General features: G+C 48.4%; 1 protein-coding gene across 3 annotated transcripts in view; it reads left to right on the forward strand.

The window, feature by feature from the left end:
* PRR5L (proline rich 5 like) overlaps positions 1 to 18,543 on the forward strand; it is an 83,000-nt gene that overhangs the window by 21,611 nt on the left and 42,846 nt on the right. For all 3 annotated transcript variants that reach the window (XM_055423850.2, XM_088843255.1, XM_055423849.2), the window contains exons 2-3: positions 3,288 to 3,575; positions 6,087 to 6,167. In XM_055423850.2, coding sequence (XP_055279825.2) covers positions 3,412 to 3,575; positions 6,087 to 6,167 — 245 coding nt within the window. In that variant the 5' untranslated portion in view covers positions 3,288 to 3,411. The remainder of the gene's footprint in view (positions 1 to 3,287; positions 3,576 to 6,086; positions 6,168 to 18,543) is intronic.

An 18,543-nucleotide genomic window follows, 5' to 3' on the forward strand; every position in this document is an offset into this window, starting at 1 on the left:
ATCAGACTTTTCTCTCCTCCTCTGAGCCTCAAAGCGAGAGCCTGGCCTGGCTTCACTCTGAAGCCCCATCTGTCTTGTGAGTTTCTGCCTTGTCCTGTTTAGGTCGGGAGAAGCCTGGCTGTGATGAGACAGTGCCATGGCAGGTGGATACAGAGTGTGTCAGCTTTTCCCTTTTAGGCTCCTCTTGTCAACGGGCCCAGCAGCTTCCTCTCGGTGCCCTGGGGCGGCCTCTTGGCTCCAGCCAGAAGTAGGCATGGTGGATGAAGACAGCTTTGGAATGTCTGGATCTGAGGGTGGCAGATTTTGCAGGGGACGAATGAATCAGAGATGCTCCTGGCTGTGTGTTACTGTGCGGCTGATGTGAGGCCAGGGATGCCGTGGCCATCATCCTTTTGGCTGAAAGTCACCCTTAGTTAAAAGGCTTGCCTATGTGGATGGGGCTGCCCACGAGGCTTGCTGGATGTGCACACGACTTGGAGCAGGAAGCCTGGCGGTGGAGCGGGAGGCAGTAACTGAGAAGTGGGATGGGGCAGGAGCCCGCCCCTGGGTCCGCTGTGTTGCCCAGCCTCCTGGAGAAGTGGTGTTTCGACAGGAAACCAGAAGACTCAAATGGTGCATTCTGCTCACCTTTCTACTTCCCTGTACAGGTGCCCCTGAGTGGGAGGCAGCTCCATCACCTGGAGTTTAGGATCCTCGTAAATGGAGTTAATATCCCATAATTACACAGATGAATTGCACTTAACAGGCCCATTTAAAGAAAGGCGGTGAAACAGAGTCTCTCTTAATCATGTGACCTTTACCAGGCAAGTTAAATCCCAAAGCCAGCCAGTTTAAGGCGTCTGAAGGGCTCCCGTGGTTTTACTACTGCATTGCCCCACTCATTTATTTGCATAGATCTTTCCACCTTCCAGGGGCACTTGTGGGGTTATTGAGACCCTCTGAAAGTGAGAAGGCTTGTCATGACTTCCTCAGCATTTATTGGTAAAGTTTAGTCATCATCGGCTCATTCTGAGAATGGGGTGAAGGGCAGGAGACTGTCAGAGAAAGTGGGACACATTTAACAATGTCAGAGGTGGGATGAGCCATTCCTTTCTTGGCTCTTGGTTTTACAAGTTCATTGTCACTGTGCCCACTGTCTACAGGGAGTGACAGCCCTGCCCGCGCCCTCTGGATGGACAGTCTCAGGGCCCAGCTAGCAGCCTCAGTGCTTCACTGACCAGGCCTGTTTCCTGGGGAAGAGGGACCTGGATTCTTCCTTCTTCCAACACCGCAGCTGGGCCTGCAAAACCTGCTCCCCCTGCCAGCTGGAAAGTTGGCATTTGTGCCTGGAATATCTTTTCCTTTCAGTGTTGGTTTTGGGGACACAGCAGAGTAAGCTGGTGAGGCGCCACTGAGAATGCTTTTGGGCTAAACCCTAAAGCTTTGGAAGAAAAAAGTGACGGTGATCTTGGTGATTTCCTTTTGTTCCCTCTGACCAGCTCCCAAACTCACTTTGCATCGTCAGTTTGGACTTGACGCTGACTGAAGAATTAAAGACTGAAATGGCAGGTTCAAAAGTGCCCAGAAAAGAGAGAGAGAGAGGTATGAATAGAAATAGCCGATGCTTGAGAGCCTAGGGTCTACTGTTTTGCTGGGCATGTCACACCGTCTCATTTCCCCTCTTATCTGTCCTGTGAAGTTGGCATTGCTAGAAGCTGAGGACTCTCAGACTCAATCAGCCCGAAGTCACACAACTTGGGAGTGACCCTGTTAAGATTCGAACCCAGATTCACTCAAAGTCATTAACCATGGAGTCATAAAGGTTTCCAGGAGACAGTATTATTGAACCCAACCCTGCAGGGTAAGTTAGATTTAGATAAGCAGAGAGGAAGAGGGAGGGGCTTCTGGGCAAGGGAAACAGGGCTGTGCTGTGCTTAGTTGCTCAGTTGTGTCCAACTCTTTGCAAGCCCAAGGACTGTAGCTTGCCAGGCTTCTCTGTCCATGGGGTTTCTCCAGGCCAGAATACTGGAGTGGGTTGCCATGTCCTCCTCCAGGGGATCTTCCCACCCAGGGATCGAACCCAGGTCTCCCGCTTTGCAGGTGGATTCTTTACCAGCTGAGCCACACGGGAAGCCCAAGAATACTGGAGTGAGTAGCCTATCTCTTCTCCAGTGGGTCTTCCCAATGCAGGAATCAAACCGGGGTCGCCTGCACTGCAGGTGGATTCTTTACTAGCTGAGCTACCAGGGAAGCCCGAAAGGAAATAGTAGAAACAATCAAAAGCCTGCAGCCTGACATGAAACAGCTCCATGGGGCAGGAACCACATTCTCCATGGCCAACATGCATCCCCAATACCTGAGTGCCTGAAGTGCTGTAGGGACTTAGTAAATGCTTGTTGCATGAGCAAATACATGATGACTTCTCTTCCCATAGACCGTGAGCCTCTTGAGGGCAGGGACTAGGTCTCAGAAATCTTCAGATGCTACACAGCACCCATGGTTAATAAATTGCTGTTGTTTATTACTAAGTTGTGTCCAACTCTTTTGCAACCCCATGGACTGTAGCCCACCAGGCTCCTCTTTCCATGGGATTCTCCAGGCAAGAATACTGGAGTGGGTTCCCATTTCCTCCTCCAGGGGATCTTCCTGACCCAGAGTTCCAACCCATGTCTCCTGCATTAGCAGGTGGATTCTTTACCACTGAGCCACCAGGGAAGCCTATTCATTTATTCTATCAGAACATATTTATTAGCTAAGTTAGTAAATAGTAGCTAATAAATATGTTCTGATAGAATAAATGAATGAATGGCAGGTAAGGGAGGGTGAGGAGATGAACCTGAGGGAAGAGGCACTGATGCTTTGGGAAATACTGCGTGATGCGCGTGGCTGCCGTGGGCAGGGCGTGTCCTGGACCATCTTCAGTGCCTAGACAAGGCGCTCTTGTGTGCTCTATTTTTTTTTTTTTTAAAGTCATCTCAATGGAAAACTTGGTGGAAGCTACAGAAACTCAGCGGGGGCCCAAGCTTTGATAGGTGTGCATGGGAACCACAGTCAAACATAGCTTAGCAATCACTTTTCTGTAGGACTGACCTCAATCCATTGTGAGTGCCTCTCCACTTGGGGATGACCACAAGGTAATAACCAAAAGGTCCCACTTGTGAATGGGATCCTGCAAGTTATAGATGGTACTGTGGGGTCCTGGAATTTTTCGTTTAGGGTAGTTTGGCCAGGAAGTCCCAGCCAGCTTCCCCCACGATGGGGTCTGCTCAGACCAGGTGTTTTCAAGAAAAGCTGGCCTCTCTTTTCAGGTATTGGCCAACATCGTGGTTTTGAGAACGCCTGAGGGCCGGAAGACAGCCCTGGGAGAAGCCCTTTGGGTGGGCAGTCGGAACCTTCTGGTCCAGAGGAGAAGCTGCCCCCTCACCTGGACTTATGACCCGTGGTTTCGCCCCCAGCCTGCCCATCGAGTTCCCCAAGATGGGCTCCTTCCGCAGGCCCAGACCGCGCTTCATGAGCTCCCCAGCACTCAGTGACCTGCCCCGCTTCCAGGCAGCCCGCCAGGCTCTGCAGCTGAGTTCCAACTCTGCCTGGAACAGGTATGGGAGGCTGGGTGGGCGGGAAGTTGGTGGTGGGGTAGGGGTTGGGGTGCCAGGGCCAGGGGCTAGCTGAACTTCAGCATCTCCTGGGATCATGGCTCCAGAAGGTCTGGGTATAGGCGTGATTGACACCATGTGCCTGTTTCCCTATGGCAACTGTTTCCATCAGCGTTTCTTGTTGTTGTTTTTTTCTTAATGTATTTTTTCTTTTTGTATTAATATACAGTTATTTACAATATTGTGTTAGATTCGATTATTTTTTTCTGATTATATTTCACAATAGGTTATTATGAGATATTGAATATAGTTCCCTGTGAAGTGAAATCGCTCAGTCGTGTCCGACTCTTTGCGACCCCATGGGCTGTATGTAGCCTACCAGGTAGCCTACCAGGCTTCTCCATCCATGGGATTGTCCAGGCAAGGGTACTGGAGTGGGTTGCCATTTCCTTCTCCAGGGGATCTTCCCGACTCAGGAATCGAACCCGGGTCTCCTGCATTGCAGGCAGACGCTTTACTCTCTGAGCCCCCAGGGAAGCCTGTACTCTGCAGTAAATCCTGGTTGCTTATCTGTTTGCTGTATCCTAGAATGTTAATCCCATACTCCTAGTCTGTCCCTCTTTCTCTCTCCCTGACTTTCCTTGTTTGAATAGAGGGAAAGCGGACCACTGGGGGCTTCTGGGCTCTCAAGGTCAGTTAACTAGCCTGGGACAGCTGGATCAGGACTTAACATTAGGCCCATGCCAGTTGTCAGAGGACCTGAGGGTGGGGACGTCTAAGGAACCTCCAGTCACCTGCTACCTATTTTGGAAGATTAGACATGTATCTGTGAAAAGCTAGCTAAGCAGCGTAGACCAGGGTTGATCCCCATCTGGAAGCTACTGCTCACTGGGAGAGGAGACTCTGAGCCTTCGTAAGGTGTCCAGCCAATCTGTGTACCAGGTACTGAATAGAGACTGAATCCACACTATGTCTCACCCTCCTGGAGCTGTTTTTCAAATCTGTGTGGTTCCTCTTTGGATAAATCAAACGCATTGTTATTTTAAAGCATTCAGTTCAGTTCAGTTACTCAGTCGTGTCTGACTCTCCGTGACCCCATGAATCACAGCACGCCAGGCCTCCCTGTCCATCACCAACTCCCGGAGTACACTCAAACTCATGTCCGCAGAGTCGGTGATGCCATCCAGCCATCTCATTCTCCGTCGTCCCCTTCTCCTCCCGCCCCCAAACTTTCCCAGCATCAGAGTCTTTTCCAGTGAGTCAACTCGTCGCATGAGTTGGCCAAAGTATTGCAGTTTCAGCTTTAGCATTACTGAGGGTTTTTTTTTTGTCATTTGGATCATTATTGATTTTTTTTTAATGAATGCACAACTCATGATGGTGAGGGAGGAGAGATCTTGAAATGTTTTGATGTTAAGTAGAACCTGGTTCATTTTTAAAAAGCCTGAAACCTGGGGTGAAGACAAGCTTGTGTTCAGCTCCTTGCTGAAATGCTGGGCTGGGTCCAGAGACTTACCTGGGTCCTTCAAGGGATCAACTCTCTGCCTGGACACTAGTGGGAGGGGAAGGGGAAGTGAGTCCAGCCCTTCTGGAGTTCTTCCCAGAAAGTACTATTAAAAGGATGGACCTAGAGTCTGTCATACAGAGTGAAGTAAGTCAGAAGGAGAAAAACAAATATTGTATATTGGGGCATGAATATGAAATCTAGAAAAAATGGTCCAGATGAACCTATTTGCAGGGCAAGAACAGAGACGCAGACATAGAGGAGGGACATGTGGATGCAGAGGGGGAAAGGGAGGGTGGGATGAATTGGGAGAGAAGCAGTGACATACATACACCACCAGCTGTGAAACAGATCGCTGCTGGGAAGCTGGTGTATAGCACAGGGAGCTCAGTTCGGTGCTCTTTGGTGACCTAGATGGGTGGGATTGAGCGGGGAGCTGGCAGGGAGGTCCAGGAAGGAAAGGATATATGTATACATATAGCTGATTCACTTCGTTGTATTACAGAAAGTAATGCACCATCGTAAAGCAATTATACTCCAGTTTTTTTAAAAAGTAAAACAAAAGGCGAGGACAATTAAAATCCATAATTGCAAAATTAAAAAATAATTAAGATAAGGCAAGGCGTGATCTTTTCCAGGCTGTGAAGGCAGAGGCCTCCTAAGTGAGAGAACCGCAGGCCGGGGTGAACTCCTGCTTGCAGTCAGAGCCACGCAGGATTCTCCCAGACCCGCAGGTGCTGGCCACGCCCTTCGGTGAGGCTGCTCCGCCGCCGGGCCGCAGCCTGCGGGCAAGTGCGGGGAGAGGGCCTCTTTTTGTCCTCTTCGTCTGAGTCTTCCTCCCTCTCCAAGGACCCTCGTGTGCAAGTGATGGATTCCAGGGAGAGAGAACGTGGGCCTGCCTGTGCCCCAGGCTTCCTGGCCCTTCTCCCCACCTTCAGCTCTGGGCTGCTTGTGGAGGTGGCGCCCGGAAGGCAGATCCACTCACCCGGGGTCTTTCTATTTCCCCGCAGCGTCCAGACTGCCGTGATCAACGTCTTTAAAGGGGGCGGCTTGCAGAGCAATGAGCTCTATACCCTGAATGAACACATCAGGTACGTGGCTGGCCAGCTGGGGACCCTCCCCTCCATGGGCCTGAACTGGGGCAGAGGGGCTGCCCTTCACCACCACTCCGGGAGCCTCACCTTTAGTTCTGTTTTCCACTTGGTTCTTATGGCTGCTTCTGTTGGCTTTTCTGAACCTTTTCTGACTGTTAAGGTCCGGGGTCCTTGTCTGTCTAGACTTCTGCTCCAGAGAGGGCCTGTCCATTTGTCCCTGTATATAGTGTGTGTCTGGGTGACTGGGGCACAGGGGGTAGAGGGTGACATCTCTCAGCTGTCATTTACTCTGTAAACATTTCTTGTGCCTGCTTGACCGTATCAGGCAGGATGGTCTAGTGGTTGGGAGTAGACTGCTTAGGATTTTATAGCTGTTCTTCCTTTTACTAAGAGGTTTACCAGCCTCTCTGTGCCTTGGCTCCCTCTTACATGAAATAGGGATAGGAAATGAGCCTACTTCCATAAGATTCTTGTGAGGCATTGAGTTACTGCATAAATAGTCTGTAGGAACAGAGTTGGAAACACATGAAGTGCTTGGTACTTGGAGCTCTTACCGTCATTGTCACTGTCACTGCTGTTAGGTTTTGGTGATAAAACTCTTGATAAGACGTGGTCCTTGAAGAGTGTGTCTTCCGGAATCTTCCCGGTAGTGTCCACTACTAGTCCATTCATTCATTAGCCAGGCACTGGAAACACAACAGTGAACAAAGATATATGTATACACTGCTTCTCCTGGAATGTACAATGTGTTCAGTTGGGGCAATGATCATCAGTTAACTGATCACACGTATAAAATGTATTAATCGTAGTGTACCTGTGGTAGCTACCACAACACAATTGACGTGATGAGAGCCTGTGTTAGTAGGACTTGGTTTTGCCGAGGAGGCCAGGAATGGGGATGTGATGCTTGTGCTGTCATCTGATGGATCAGTGGATATTAACTCAATGAAAGGGGCCCCAGGTAGTGGCAACTGCAGGTGCAAAGGTCCTGTGGTAGCAACGGACCTGAGCACAGAACTGAAAGTAAGCCCACTTGCCCAGAGCGCTGGGGGTTGGGTGGTGGTGTGGTTGGATTTGTGTGTTGGTAAAATGAGGGCAGAGAAGCAGGCATGGCCCAGAGCCCCAGGATCTCCTGGGGACAGGAAGTTGGACATCAACTCTTTTAAGGGGCTGGTGTTCATTCCTCTTGGGTGTGTTAAGTGCAGAACATCAAGGCTAAACACCCAAGCCTGGAGTGGGCAGAACATTAAACAAGGCCATTATTCAAGTTCTGTTTACATTTAGTTAAGACCTGTATTAAGGGTCAGTGAAGTGTTTTAAGAGCTCTGCTTTCATGAAAACTTTCGAGCTCAGAAATAGAGTTGTGTTAAATTTCTAGCCATATGCTTGAATTTCACATAAGAATTACACAAATATGGAAAGACACAATAGGGCTCATCTCACCCAAGGCCCCCTCTTTACAGAGGAGGAAACTGAGGCCCCTAGAAGTTGAGTGACAGGGGCAAAGCTGGGTCAGCCAACCCCCCCAGTTGCAAAAACTGAGTTTCACTCCAAGAACTAAGATCCCCCGCTCTCTCTGAGTGTTCCTTAGCTCACAATAGATGTATAAATAAATAAAGTGGTGACTCAGGAACGTGCTAATTGTTCCTTGTATCAGGGGACGGATCCTGAAATTGTACTTAAAAACCATTGTTTGTGGGCAGTTAGGAAAAGTACGGGTCACGCCAGATTGCACCAGCCCTGTTAACCCGTGGGCCACTCACCGAGAGGCCCACAGGTGCCCACAGGTCTTAGTGGGTGAAGTCAGCCTGGTGGATGGAGGTGAGGGCTAACCCTCTGCCCAAGGGGTTTCCACTCCCCCTCCCCACTGGAAGAATGCATGTCCAGTGTCATGCCATCGTATTTCTCAAGAAGAACCAGAGACTGAGATTTTTATGTGAAATTTCATATCATTTAAATGTTGATAAATGATCCAGATGTCCCCAAACATCGGTATAGGGCAAGCAAAACACATCCGTGGGCTGAACTTGACCAAGGAGGTGCCCATTTGTGAGATCAGCCAGAACATGCATGGGAGGCTGATGGAAATATTGCATCCCAGATTCTAGCACTAAGGACCCTTGAGTTGGGGGAAAGGGAGCTGACATGGATGGAGGTGCCAGGAAAAGTGCTAGGTGCCTTTCACCTCCACCACACTCAGCCCACCTCACAGAGCTGTCAGACAACCATTGCTCTCATTGTGTAGTCTGCCCACAAAATGATGCGCAAGAGAAACACAATAGCTTGTCCAAGGTCACAAGTAGAGTCAGAATGTGAACCTTTTCCTGAGGAACCTATTTGCAGGGCAGGAATATAGAGACTGGACTTGTGGACACAGTGGGGAATGAGAGAGTGGGACACATTGAGAGAGTAACACTGGCGTATATATATATTTACATACTACCAGGTGTAAAATAAACAGCTAGTGGGAAGTTGCTGTATAACACAGGGAGCTTGAGGTGGTACTCTGTGACAAACCCAGAGGGGCTGGGATGGCGTGGGGGCGTGGGAGGGAGGCTCAGGAGGGAGGGGATGTATGTACACTTATGGCTGATTCATGTTGTTCTGTGGCAGAAACAAATCCAGCATTGTAAAGCAATTACCCTCCAATTAAAAATTAAAAACAAAAAAGAATGACTCCTTGTCTGATTTAGACACCTGTGTTAGTTTGTCCGGGCTGCCGTACAAACACCGTAGACGGGGTGACTTAAACAGTAGATGTTTATGTCTCACTGATCTGGAAGCTGGGAAGTCCAAGGCCAAGGTGCTGGCAGACTGAGCTCCGGGTGAGAGCTGTCTCCCTGGCTGCCCTCCTGCTGTGTCCTTGCTCAGCCCCTCTGTGCGCACGAAGAGGAGAGGGCGTGCTCTGGTGTCCACTCTTGTAAGGATATGAATCCTAGTGTGAGTGTTGAGGGCCCTCCCTTTATCACCTTGTCAAAACCTAATTATTTCCCAGAGGCCTCGTCTCTAGATACTATCACACTGTGGGCATAGGGCTTCGACATGTGAAATCGGGGGGTGTGGTGGGGTGGAGACACAAGTCAGCCTGCAGTGAAACCTGTGTTCTTTGCACTGCATGATAGTATCAGAGAGAGAGGCTTTAGCTGGAAGAAAGGTTAAGCCAATGGTCTTGATCTCTGTTTCTGCCATGGTTCCATTCCTGAGGCCTCCAAGGCCCCATCTCTCACCATGACCTTTGATTCTTAACACCCTCCGAGGACCACAACACTCTCCCAACACTCCTTTCCAGTACTGGGCTTAGTATTAGGTGTTGGAATACTCTGTCTGTTTTGAGGATGATGAGAAAGACATATGGTTGGGGTTTGAAGCGAATTGCCCAGATGTGAATTGAGCCCAGAATACATCAGAGCTGTCAAAAACCAGAGTTCCAATGACCATGCTCTGGACCATCTATCCTCTGTCCTTCTTGAGGCTGGTCATTAGAATGTATGTGGGCTTTCCCAGCACAGACACTCAGAGTATAACTGAGAAGACGAAACGCATCCCAGACTTTGTATGACCTGGTTGTCCCTAGTTAAATAAGTGAACCCTTGTCTGCAAGAGCCAACATGGAAATAAACACAGCTGCCTTTATTTCAGTAATTGAAACACCAAAACAGGCATGCTAGTCTCCGGTTACATTCAGATAGACAGGTTTTGGTTTTTCTTCTCTCTTTCTCTAAGAAGACCTGTTCGCAGAATGCAGGTGCCAGCTCACCAGCGTCGAGGCCCCAGCAGGTGGAGTGAGGGGCAGAGGCAGTAGGGATGAGGGACGAAGATGTGGAGGGAAAGAAGACTGTTGATCCCAGCCCCACCATTCGGTCAGTTTTGCCAGTTCTGTGTGCAGGAGGATCCCTGCCAGATTCAAGAGAATTGTTTAACTTCAGAGAGTAGCTTTTGGTAGGGGATCAAGATTAGACCAGCTGTGTGACCATGGGCAAGTTTCTTCACTTACCCAAGTCTCTGTTCTCTGTCTTACGAAATAAGGATAATGACATCAACATCATGGTGACTGGGAGGTCTGAGGTAATGCCCAAAGTGTCATTAGTACAAGATCTGGTATCTAATAGATGTTAGCCATTATTATTCATATTGTGAAAATTTAGCAATAATAAAGGGATAAATGCTGGCTGAGTACCTTGCATGCAAGCACAGGGCAGCGTGACCAATTGCCTCGTGAGCCGTACTGTATAATGAGTCCTCTTGTTGTTTGGATGAGGTGAGCTGACTTTGAACCAGAGAGATCCAGGCCGGGCTCCTCCAAGAATGTGCTGGCCTGGGAGTGAGGGTGAGGCTAGGTTCTTACAAGGAGAGCCAGCTGTTTCTCCTTCTGTAGAGGAAAGAATAAGAGGAAATGACTCTTGATTCTTTATTCTACTCCAGCCAAACAGTAATAAACTTTGATGGATTATCCAAGTCCAATGTCAAAACCTAAATCAGCTTTCCCAGGTTACCCCAGCCAGCCCTGGCCATCTTCCTAATTATGGAGTTAGTGTGTTCCCCAGGAAATGTGAATTCATGTAAATATTAGCAAAGGATCACCAGAAAGGTAAGTTTTATATAACTGGGTCCCGAAATGCAGCTGTTACAAATAATTGGTGTTTTCTTCTAAGACATGTCTCCATGTCTGAAAAATGAATTCCAGTTTAAACACTGGCAGATAGACTTTGGGGTAGCTCTAAGGAAGAACTCTGGACCTTTAAGGATGGTCAGGTTCTAAAATAGATCATTAGATCAAGAGAAGGATGCAGAGAACTTTTAAGATCAATTTCGTTAGGAATTGTTGATGTTCAGTCGCTAAGTCATGTCCGGCTCTTTGCAACCCCATGGACTGCAGCACTCCAGGCTTCCTTGTTTTTCACTATCTCCTGGAGTTAGCTCAAACTCATGTCCACTGAGTCAGTGATGCCATCCAACCATCTCATCCTCTGTAGCCCCCTTCTCCTCCTGCCCTCAATGTTTCCCAGCATCTGTTTTTTTTCCCAATGAGTCAGTTCTTTGCATCAGCTGGCCACCTCAATAAAGTGGCAGGTTTTCTCTCAGTTAAAGTCCGGACTCATGGTCTATCAATATGAAGACCATGAATCAGATTATTTTCTGTTGAAACTGCCTTTAGAAAGTGACCCGTCAGAATAGACATATTGTAGTGAAATCCCTTGTTATCACACCCTACAGTTCTGTCTGCCCTGGTGTGGGCTGGACCTGAGTATGTTCTTGGTTTAAATTCTCTATGGGGCATCAGTGTGGTTTTGCACACCCCTCTCCAGCCTCTGTCCTAATGTGGCTGCATTTGACAGTGGGGACAAGTCTGGGTTAGAGGTTTGGGTTTCATGAGTTTTCCCAGGAACAAGAGTGGTCAAACTAAGACGCGGAAGCATGCTCCTGCTAAAACATTCTTTTCAGCAGCTAGTCCACTGACTATAGAAAGTTAGGGAAGTATGAGAAAGCTACTGTTTGTGTCTTGGTTCTTACAGGAACCTATGCAGTAGGTTCTTAAAAGTGCTTTCAGTTTGTGGTTGGCTGGAGGTGGGGGGTACACGTAGAGAGAGGGGTCATTGAAGCTTTCCTTAATTTCATCAGTGAATATGTGTGGACTTTCTGCCAGGTTCTGGGGCAGCTGTTGAGGTGGGTGGTTCTTGCTCTTAGGGAAGGTACCACAGAGTGAGAGGAAGGAACTGAACCAGCAGCTATCAAGTGATGTTTTAAGTCAGGTGGTGGGAGAAGCCAGGGTGCTGGGAAGCGCGAGGTGGGGAGTGGTGCGTCAGATCTGGGAGAAGCCACCCTGTTGAAATCTGTAGGATGGGGTAGATGAGAGTCGGGTAGAAAAGGCAAGTGAGGAGAAATCTTGCCATCTGTTTCCATACCTTTTCACCCCTCCTTCTTCCTGGGGAGATTTTTTTTTTTTTCTCAGCAGAAATTAAATGCTCACAGATGGAGGTTTCCGGAAACCAGAGATGAGTTAGTTATCTGCAGCTGGCCTGAGGCAGGAAACTCACATTTTCCTTCTCTCTCCAACCACCCTGCTTCTCTTCTTGTTGGGAGGGAGGCGTCATGAAGGAAACCCCGGAGATTTTCAAGAAAAGAGGAGGTTCCAAGAATTGAGCCCCATCTCCGACAGGTTGGAGTTGAAACATCCTCGTTCTGAGTCAGCTGGTCACCCGAGTCCCAGAGCGGAGCTCTGCCTCCGCTGGGTCCAGCCCTGGGAGGAATCTGTTGACCCGACTGGGACCTGCAGCTGGGGCAAGAGCTGGGAGGGGAGGAGAGGAGAACCCGGATGGAGTCCACAGGCTGGCAGAGGGGACCGGTCAGAGCCAAGATTCCATGACATAACAGCAGACTTGAGCAGAACATTGATTTAGTGCGTGCCAGCCTCTGTGTTAACTCTGGTAAAACTCACCACACTCTTGTGATCTGGGTGCTGCTGTATCTTCCTTTTACAGATGAGGATATAGAGGCACAGAGAGGTAGAATAACTGGCCCAGAGTTTGCAGAGCTAGTTAGCAGCTGACCTGAGGCTTGCGCGTGAGCTTCCCATCTTCCTTAACAAACAGTCAGTGAGGGACTTCCCTGGTGATCCAGCGGTTAAGAATTCACCTTCCAATGCAGAAGATGTGAGTTTGATTCCTGGTCGGGGAACTAAGATCCCACATACCCATTCATGGCAGCTACTGAACCCAGGGCTGCACCAAAAGCTCCTGCCTGCAGCAGCTAATACCCGACACAGCCAAATAAATATATATTAAAATTAAAAAACAAACAGACGAATAGGAACAACACCAACAACCAAAAAACAGTGGGCTCCAAGAGGCGCATGATGGGCGTTGTCCAGATTTAATTAAGCCTGATGCCCCTGGACAGAGGTTCGTGAACAGATCATCAAATGGTTGGGGCATTGTCTTCTGAGAACCGTCGTTTGAGAGGCCTTCAGGCAAGATCTCTTTCTGGCCCAGGTCGCTCTGCCTGATTACAACATGTTGACACCTTGTGTCTGCTCTGGTTGAGAAAGAGCCTTATCTTTGGGGGCAGGAAGAGTAATTTGAGGGAAGGAGCTCATGAGCAACCTCCAGGGCCAGCCCATGCGGTGGTTGGCCTGCACAGCATCTGGACATCTGCCCTGAAAACCCAGGGCTCTCTGGAGAGTTTACATTGGGCAGCGCTGGACTTGGAGCTGGTCAACTGGTCAGCGGGGCCGAGACCTGGCTGCTGGCTTCCGCAGAGTTTGCTGCAGCTCCACTGTTGGTGCCCGTCTGTTTCTTTCACTCACCTTGTCTGCCCGCCCCTGTGGGCGTGGGGACGGGTACCACTGCCTGATGTTCAGGTGGGCCTCTGAGTTGGGATCTGCCGGTGTGTATGGCCTCAGGCAAGGCTGTGAGTGTCAAGTCTCCTTGTCTTCAAAACAAGGATAAATTCCTACTTTAAAGGCTACTGGAGAATTCCAGATGCTTTGTGCCAACTGCTTAGCACAGTACGAGCGACATAATGTATAGCTCTGGAAATGCTCGCTGTTGGCTTTCTCCATCTTTCTCACTGTCCCCACTGCCACCCATGCGGTGCAGAGTATAGAGAGGTGTGAGAGTCCTAGCGTTTTATCTGAGTCATGCACACGATCTCTGATGGGCCCGTATAGAATGGGGGCCTGTGAAGACAGGACGTTTCCATGGGCTCCTGCTTAAAGGATGCTGCTTCCTTGAAACACACCCTGTTGTAGGTGCGAGGTGGCTGATCTTGGGAGAATTTAATGATCAAATCGGAGAGGCACTGACTAGCTTAGGATCAGGATCCTGTAAGGTCCCCTCTGTTCCTGGACCCTGAGGGTGTCTGGCCAGATCCTGCCAAGGGGCCTGGGGCAGCCCCCGATTGTCATGGGCACAGAAATACTGCACAACTGATACGGTTTCCCCAGTCATGCTGGCTAGACTTTAGCTCCGAGGCACCTCTCCCTTAAGCTGCTTCATCGTCCTTTGGAATTTTGCTACTTTGGGGCTTGTGCTCAGGGGAGATTGTGGCTCACATCGAAGGTGGTTTCTCTGGGTTATTTCTGCCACTTCCTGCCCTGCCTGCCATTTGCCTGCCATCCCTCTGCCCCTCAACTGGCTAGAATCCAGCTTCTCTGCCTCATTGACCGTCGAGCCCACAGAAGTGGGAAGTTGAGTTGACAAGATGGTGCGGGGTGAGGTGGCAGCCTGTGTAGCAACAGGAAGTCCTGTCATCTGGGGTGGCGTCTCAGCCGGTCAGCCTGGAGGGGAAGGGGGTGGGATGACACAGATCGGGGAGTGAGTGGTTCCCCATTTCTCCTTACTGTGGCCCTTTTGGCTTCTGACTGAACTTCATGCCCCGTTTTCCTTTGGGGTTGAGTCCCACGTAAACGTTCACTTCCCATTACTCTCAAGGCCCACTTCCTTCTCACTCTAGCTCAATGGCTGCTGCTGGTGGTGATGGTGACGATGATTGTGGTGGTGATAGCAACGATAGTGGTGGTGATGGTGCTGATGTGGTGGCAGTGATGGTGGTGCTGGTGCTAGGACGGATGAGGGTGATGATGGTGATAGCGGTGACATTGGTGAGGGGGGTGATGGTGGTGGTGACACTTGGCCAAGCTTTGCTGTATGCCAGGCACTGTTCTATAAACTCCCCATTCAAAGATTAACTAGTTTACCCTTGCAGTGATTCTGTGGAGTAGGTACTTTTATTTTCCCCAAATTCCAGTTGAGGAAACAGGTACAAGGGATTAACTTGTGAGTTAACTTGTGAAAGATATTGCTAACCACAGGGTTCAGACCCAGGTCTTAATGAAACTACAGTCTTAATGAAACTCTTCTCTCTATCCTAAGACCGCTGCACACCTTCCTCCATAACCTCTGAGGTTCTGTTTTCTTGTGTCTAAAAAGCAGAAATATCACTACCACCCAACAGTTTTGTTTTAGGCTTAAATGAGGAAACACATGTACATTATTGACAGTGGCACCTGGCACTTAATAAGTGCTCAGTGAACTTTAATTGGGAAAAAAAAGTCAGGCTCCATCCTAGGAGCAATTGGTTTTTTATTCATTATTATCAATTGCTCCAATATGTAATTACTTTCCTGTTTCCTGGGAAGAAACCCTAGAAAAGGATGGAAAAAGAGGAAGGGAGGCTGCTAACTTCTGTGCTTCTGTGCCCAGGAGAAACATACATCCAAAGTTTTGGGGATCAGGTTTTCCATCTCTTCTGTATGGAGGGGACCACAAAGCATAGGCTCCTTAATCCTGTCTTCCTTCTGCTTTTCTCTTCTTGTACTTTACAAGCTAAACTGGAAAACTTAGTGAGGAAGATTATAGGGTTGAGTGATCCCTCAGTGGATTATGATCTATGTATCCCTAATGCCTTGATCCTTTCCATTTTGGGACAAGATGGCACCCTTTCTCCTGAGAGAGTGGTCCCGACGGAGAGGAGTCATTATCGGAGCTCTTCTATCCTCCTCTCCTAGCACCTCACACCGTGTCCGACACACAGTAGGTTTTCAGAAAATGCTTATGACTTGGTGGAATTAACTCCTGGGGTCCCAGTGCTCTGTCAGTCCCCTGTTCCTGTTTTGGTGTGGAAGCTACTGGCAAGTTGCCCTTGAGATGGCGCCTTAAGGCTGAGAGGCAGAAAATCCCTTTCTCTCACTTCAGCTAAGGGCAGGGTAGAGTTTTCCAGAAGTGTACTTTCCTTGTAAACCAAGTGCAAGCAGAGCAAACACAGAGTATAGAAACCGATGGCGGATCCCGCACTGACTCGGCGGCTGACTGCTCTCAGCTTGGCCAGCGAGCTCTGACCTCGCCTTACCCGGCGCGCTCTGTGTTAGGATCTGGGGTTACCCGCCCCGGGGTGGGTTTGCACTGGCAGATTCTCAGGCCTTGTGGGATTCTGTGCCCTGAGGTCAGTCTGCTTCCTGATCCTGTGCTCTTGATATGGGAACGCATTCCCTCAATTCCTTCTTGGCCTCAAGCCATCCTCTGGTAACCTTGGTGGTGGTTATTGTTAATTAGAAACCACCGTTTTCAGGGTTTTTGAGTAGGACATGTTCACTGTGTACTCCCAGATTTTAAATATCTAAGCAATCTCCCTTCCCTGTATTCCAGAAACCCAGTTCCTACTCCCCTGCCAAAGATCACTTTTATTATAGTCGTTTATTGGCTATTCTTCCAGAGCTCCTTTATAAAACAGAAGGAATACTTACGGAAAAGCAGCTGGGGATACTTACTTGACACTTTATATGAGGCCCACAAACTGGGGTCTGATGAGGCGATTTGGTGTCTATAACACTGCGTCTCCCAACTTCAAGGAATAAAGTTTGCTAAAGGGTTTTGTTGCCCAGCTTAATTTCCAGTAACAGCTTCAACCTTTTTTTTAAATTAATATATTTATTTTAATTGGAGGCTAATTACTTTACAATACTGTGGTGGGTTTTGTCATACGTCAACAAGAATCAGCTACGGGTGTACATGTGTCTCCCATCCTGAACCCCTCTCCCATCTCCCTCCCCTTCAACCTTCTGTAGCCCCTCTGTCCATGGGGATTCTCCAGGCAAGAATGCTGGAGTGGGTTGCCATGCCCTCCTGCGGGGGATGAACCTGTGACTCCTGGGATTGAACCTGTGACTCCTGCACTGCAGGCAGATTCTTCACCACTGAGCCACCTGGGAAGCGCCAGCAAAGTGTTTTGTTTCCTGACTTAATTCCCAGTAACAGCTTCAACCTTCTGTAGCCTTCCTTTTGGGGAGATAGAGGGGAGAAGACACAACCCAGTGCATTTACAGTTAATTTTGAAAATGCATGTGTGTTTGGGTGTTTTAAAATTAAGGTACTGTGTGTGTGTGTATGTGTGTGCGCTGAGTCGCTTCATTCATGTCCAGCTGTGTGACCCCATGGGCTGTAACCTGCCAGGCTCCTCTGTTATGGGATTCTCCAGGCAAGAATACTGGAGTGGGTTGCCGTTCCCTCCTCCAGGGGATCTTTCCAACCCAGTGATCAAACCCGTGTCTCTTATGTCTCCTGCATTGGCAGGCAGGTTCTTCTACCACTAGTGCCACCTGGGAAGCCCCAAGGTACCGTATATTTTAGTTCAAAGGGCCACTTGGACACCAAATCATATAGTTATGACAGAACAGCAAGTTAGAGCATATTTGACAAATGAATTTGTTGATGTTGTATAACTAAAATACTATATATATATATTTATTTTCTTTTCACATATTATACATACTGTTCTGCAACTTACTTTAAAAAAACTTAATGTAATGTAGGCATCTTCATATCATTACTAAGAGCACTTCTTTATTTCCTTTTTTCTTTTTATGGCTACTAAGAACTTCATTGTATGAGTAAACCAAATTTTTATGAGCACTTTATTGGTGCAATTTATGTTAATCCCTATATTTCATTGCAGCAAAAACCTTGTACATATATGCATTGACCTTGTCTAACCAGTGACATGTTCAGACAGAAGTAAGACAGGATTTTGTAAGGGACAGATAGCTTGCTGATTTACCCACCCAGGCCAGTAGAATTTTGATTTAAATGATCAGGTCAGGTCCATTCTGTTCTGGTAACTGTATAAAAATACCTTGTGGGGAGAGTTTTGAACTTGGGATTTGATAAAAGGACAATTGCATGGTTCTCTTACAAGACCGGGTTATAGTCCATTACGTTTAATGTATGTAAAGCAGATTTCCACACCTGTGTCTGGTCCCGCTTCAGTAAAGAACTGAGGACCACCCTTATCAGTGTGGTGGAAGCACCTCTTTATATTCTGCTTCTTTATTCATATCCATCAGCATCTTGCTGCCCTGGGATGGCTGCTGCTAGCTTCTGAGTCCTTTTTGCTACGCCTTTGTCTTGGCGGTTGCAACAAGCTCACTCTTTAGTCTGCGCCTTTATGAGCTGGTTTCTATCTCGAGCTTTGTCTTCCTGTAACGCTCTGCAGAACTCTGATGTTGGCCATGGCTTGATGGAGCCCTAGCTGTAACTTTAGGGTGCTATACCATTCCTGTCACTGGCAGGGGAGGAGACCTCTTGAAGTCCTCAGTTGGGTAGCATCATGATGCTCCCAGGGTACCACTGTGAAAATCCCTGGGCAATAATCACCTGCTTAATCACATCCAGTCCCAGTTCACAATGTTTATGCCCCTGCCATGCTCCAGGAGGTTTCCATAGCTCTTGACTTTGAAGGCCTACTCTTACCGCTGAACTCTCTTTTTCGATTTTACCTGAAGCATCTTTGTGAGCACAGCGTTCTCCCAGTGTGACTTCTTTGGGACACCAATTCCATAGAACGCAATTTAGTCTCAGAACCATGTTGACCCCTCCATATT

The sequence above is a fragment of the Moschus berezovskii genome, chromosome 14 (assembly GCF_049115385.1).
Source record: "Moschus berezovskii isolate FMDL1 chromosome 14, NW_MosBer_1.0, whole genome shotgun sequence".
In the NCBI taxonomy this organism is placed as follows: Eukaryota; Metazoa; Chordata; class Mammalia; order Artiodactyla; family Moschidae; genus Moschus; species Moschus berezovskii.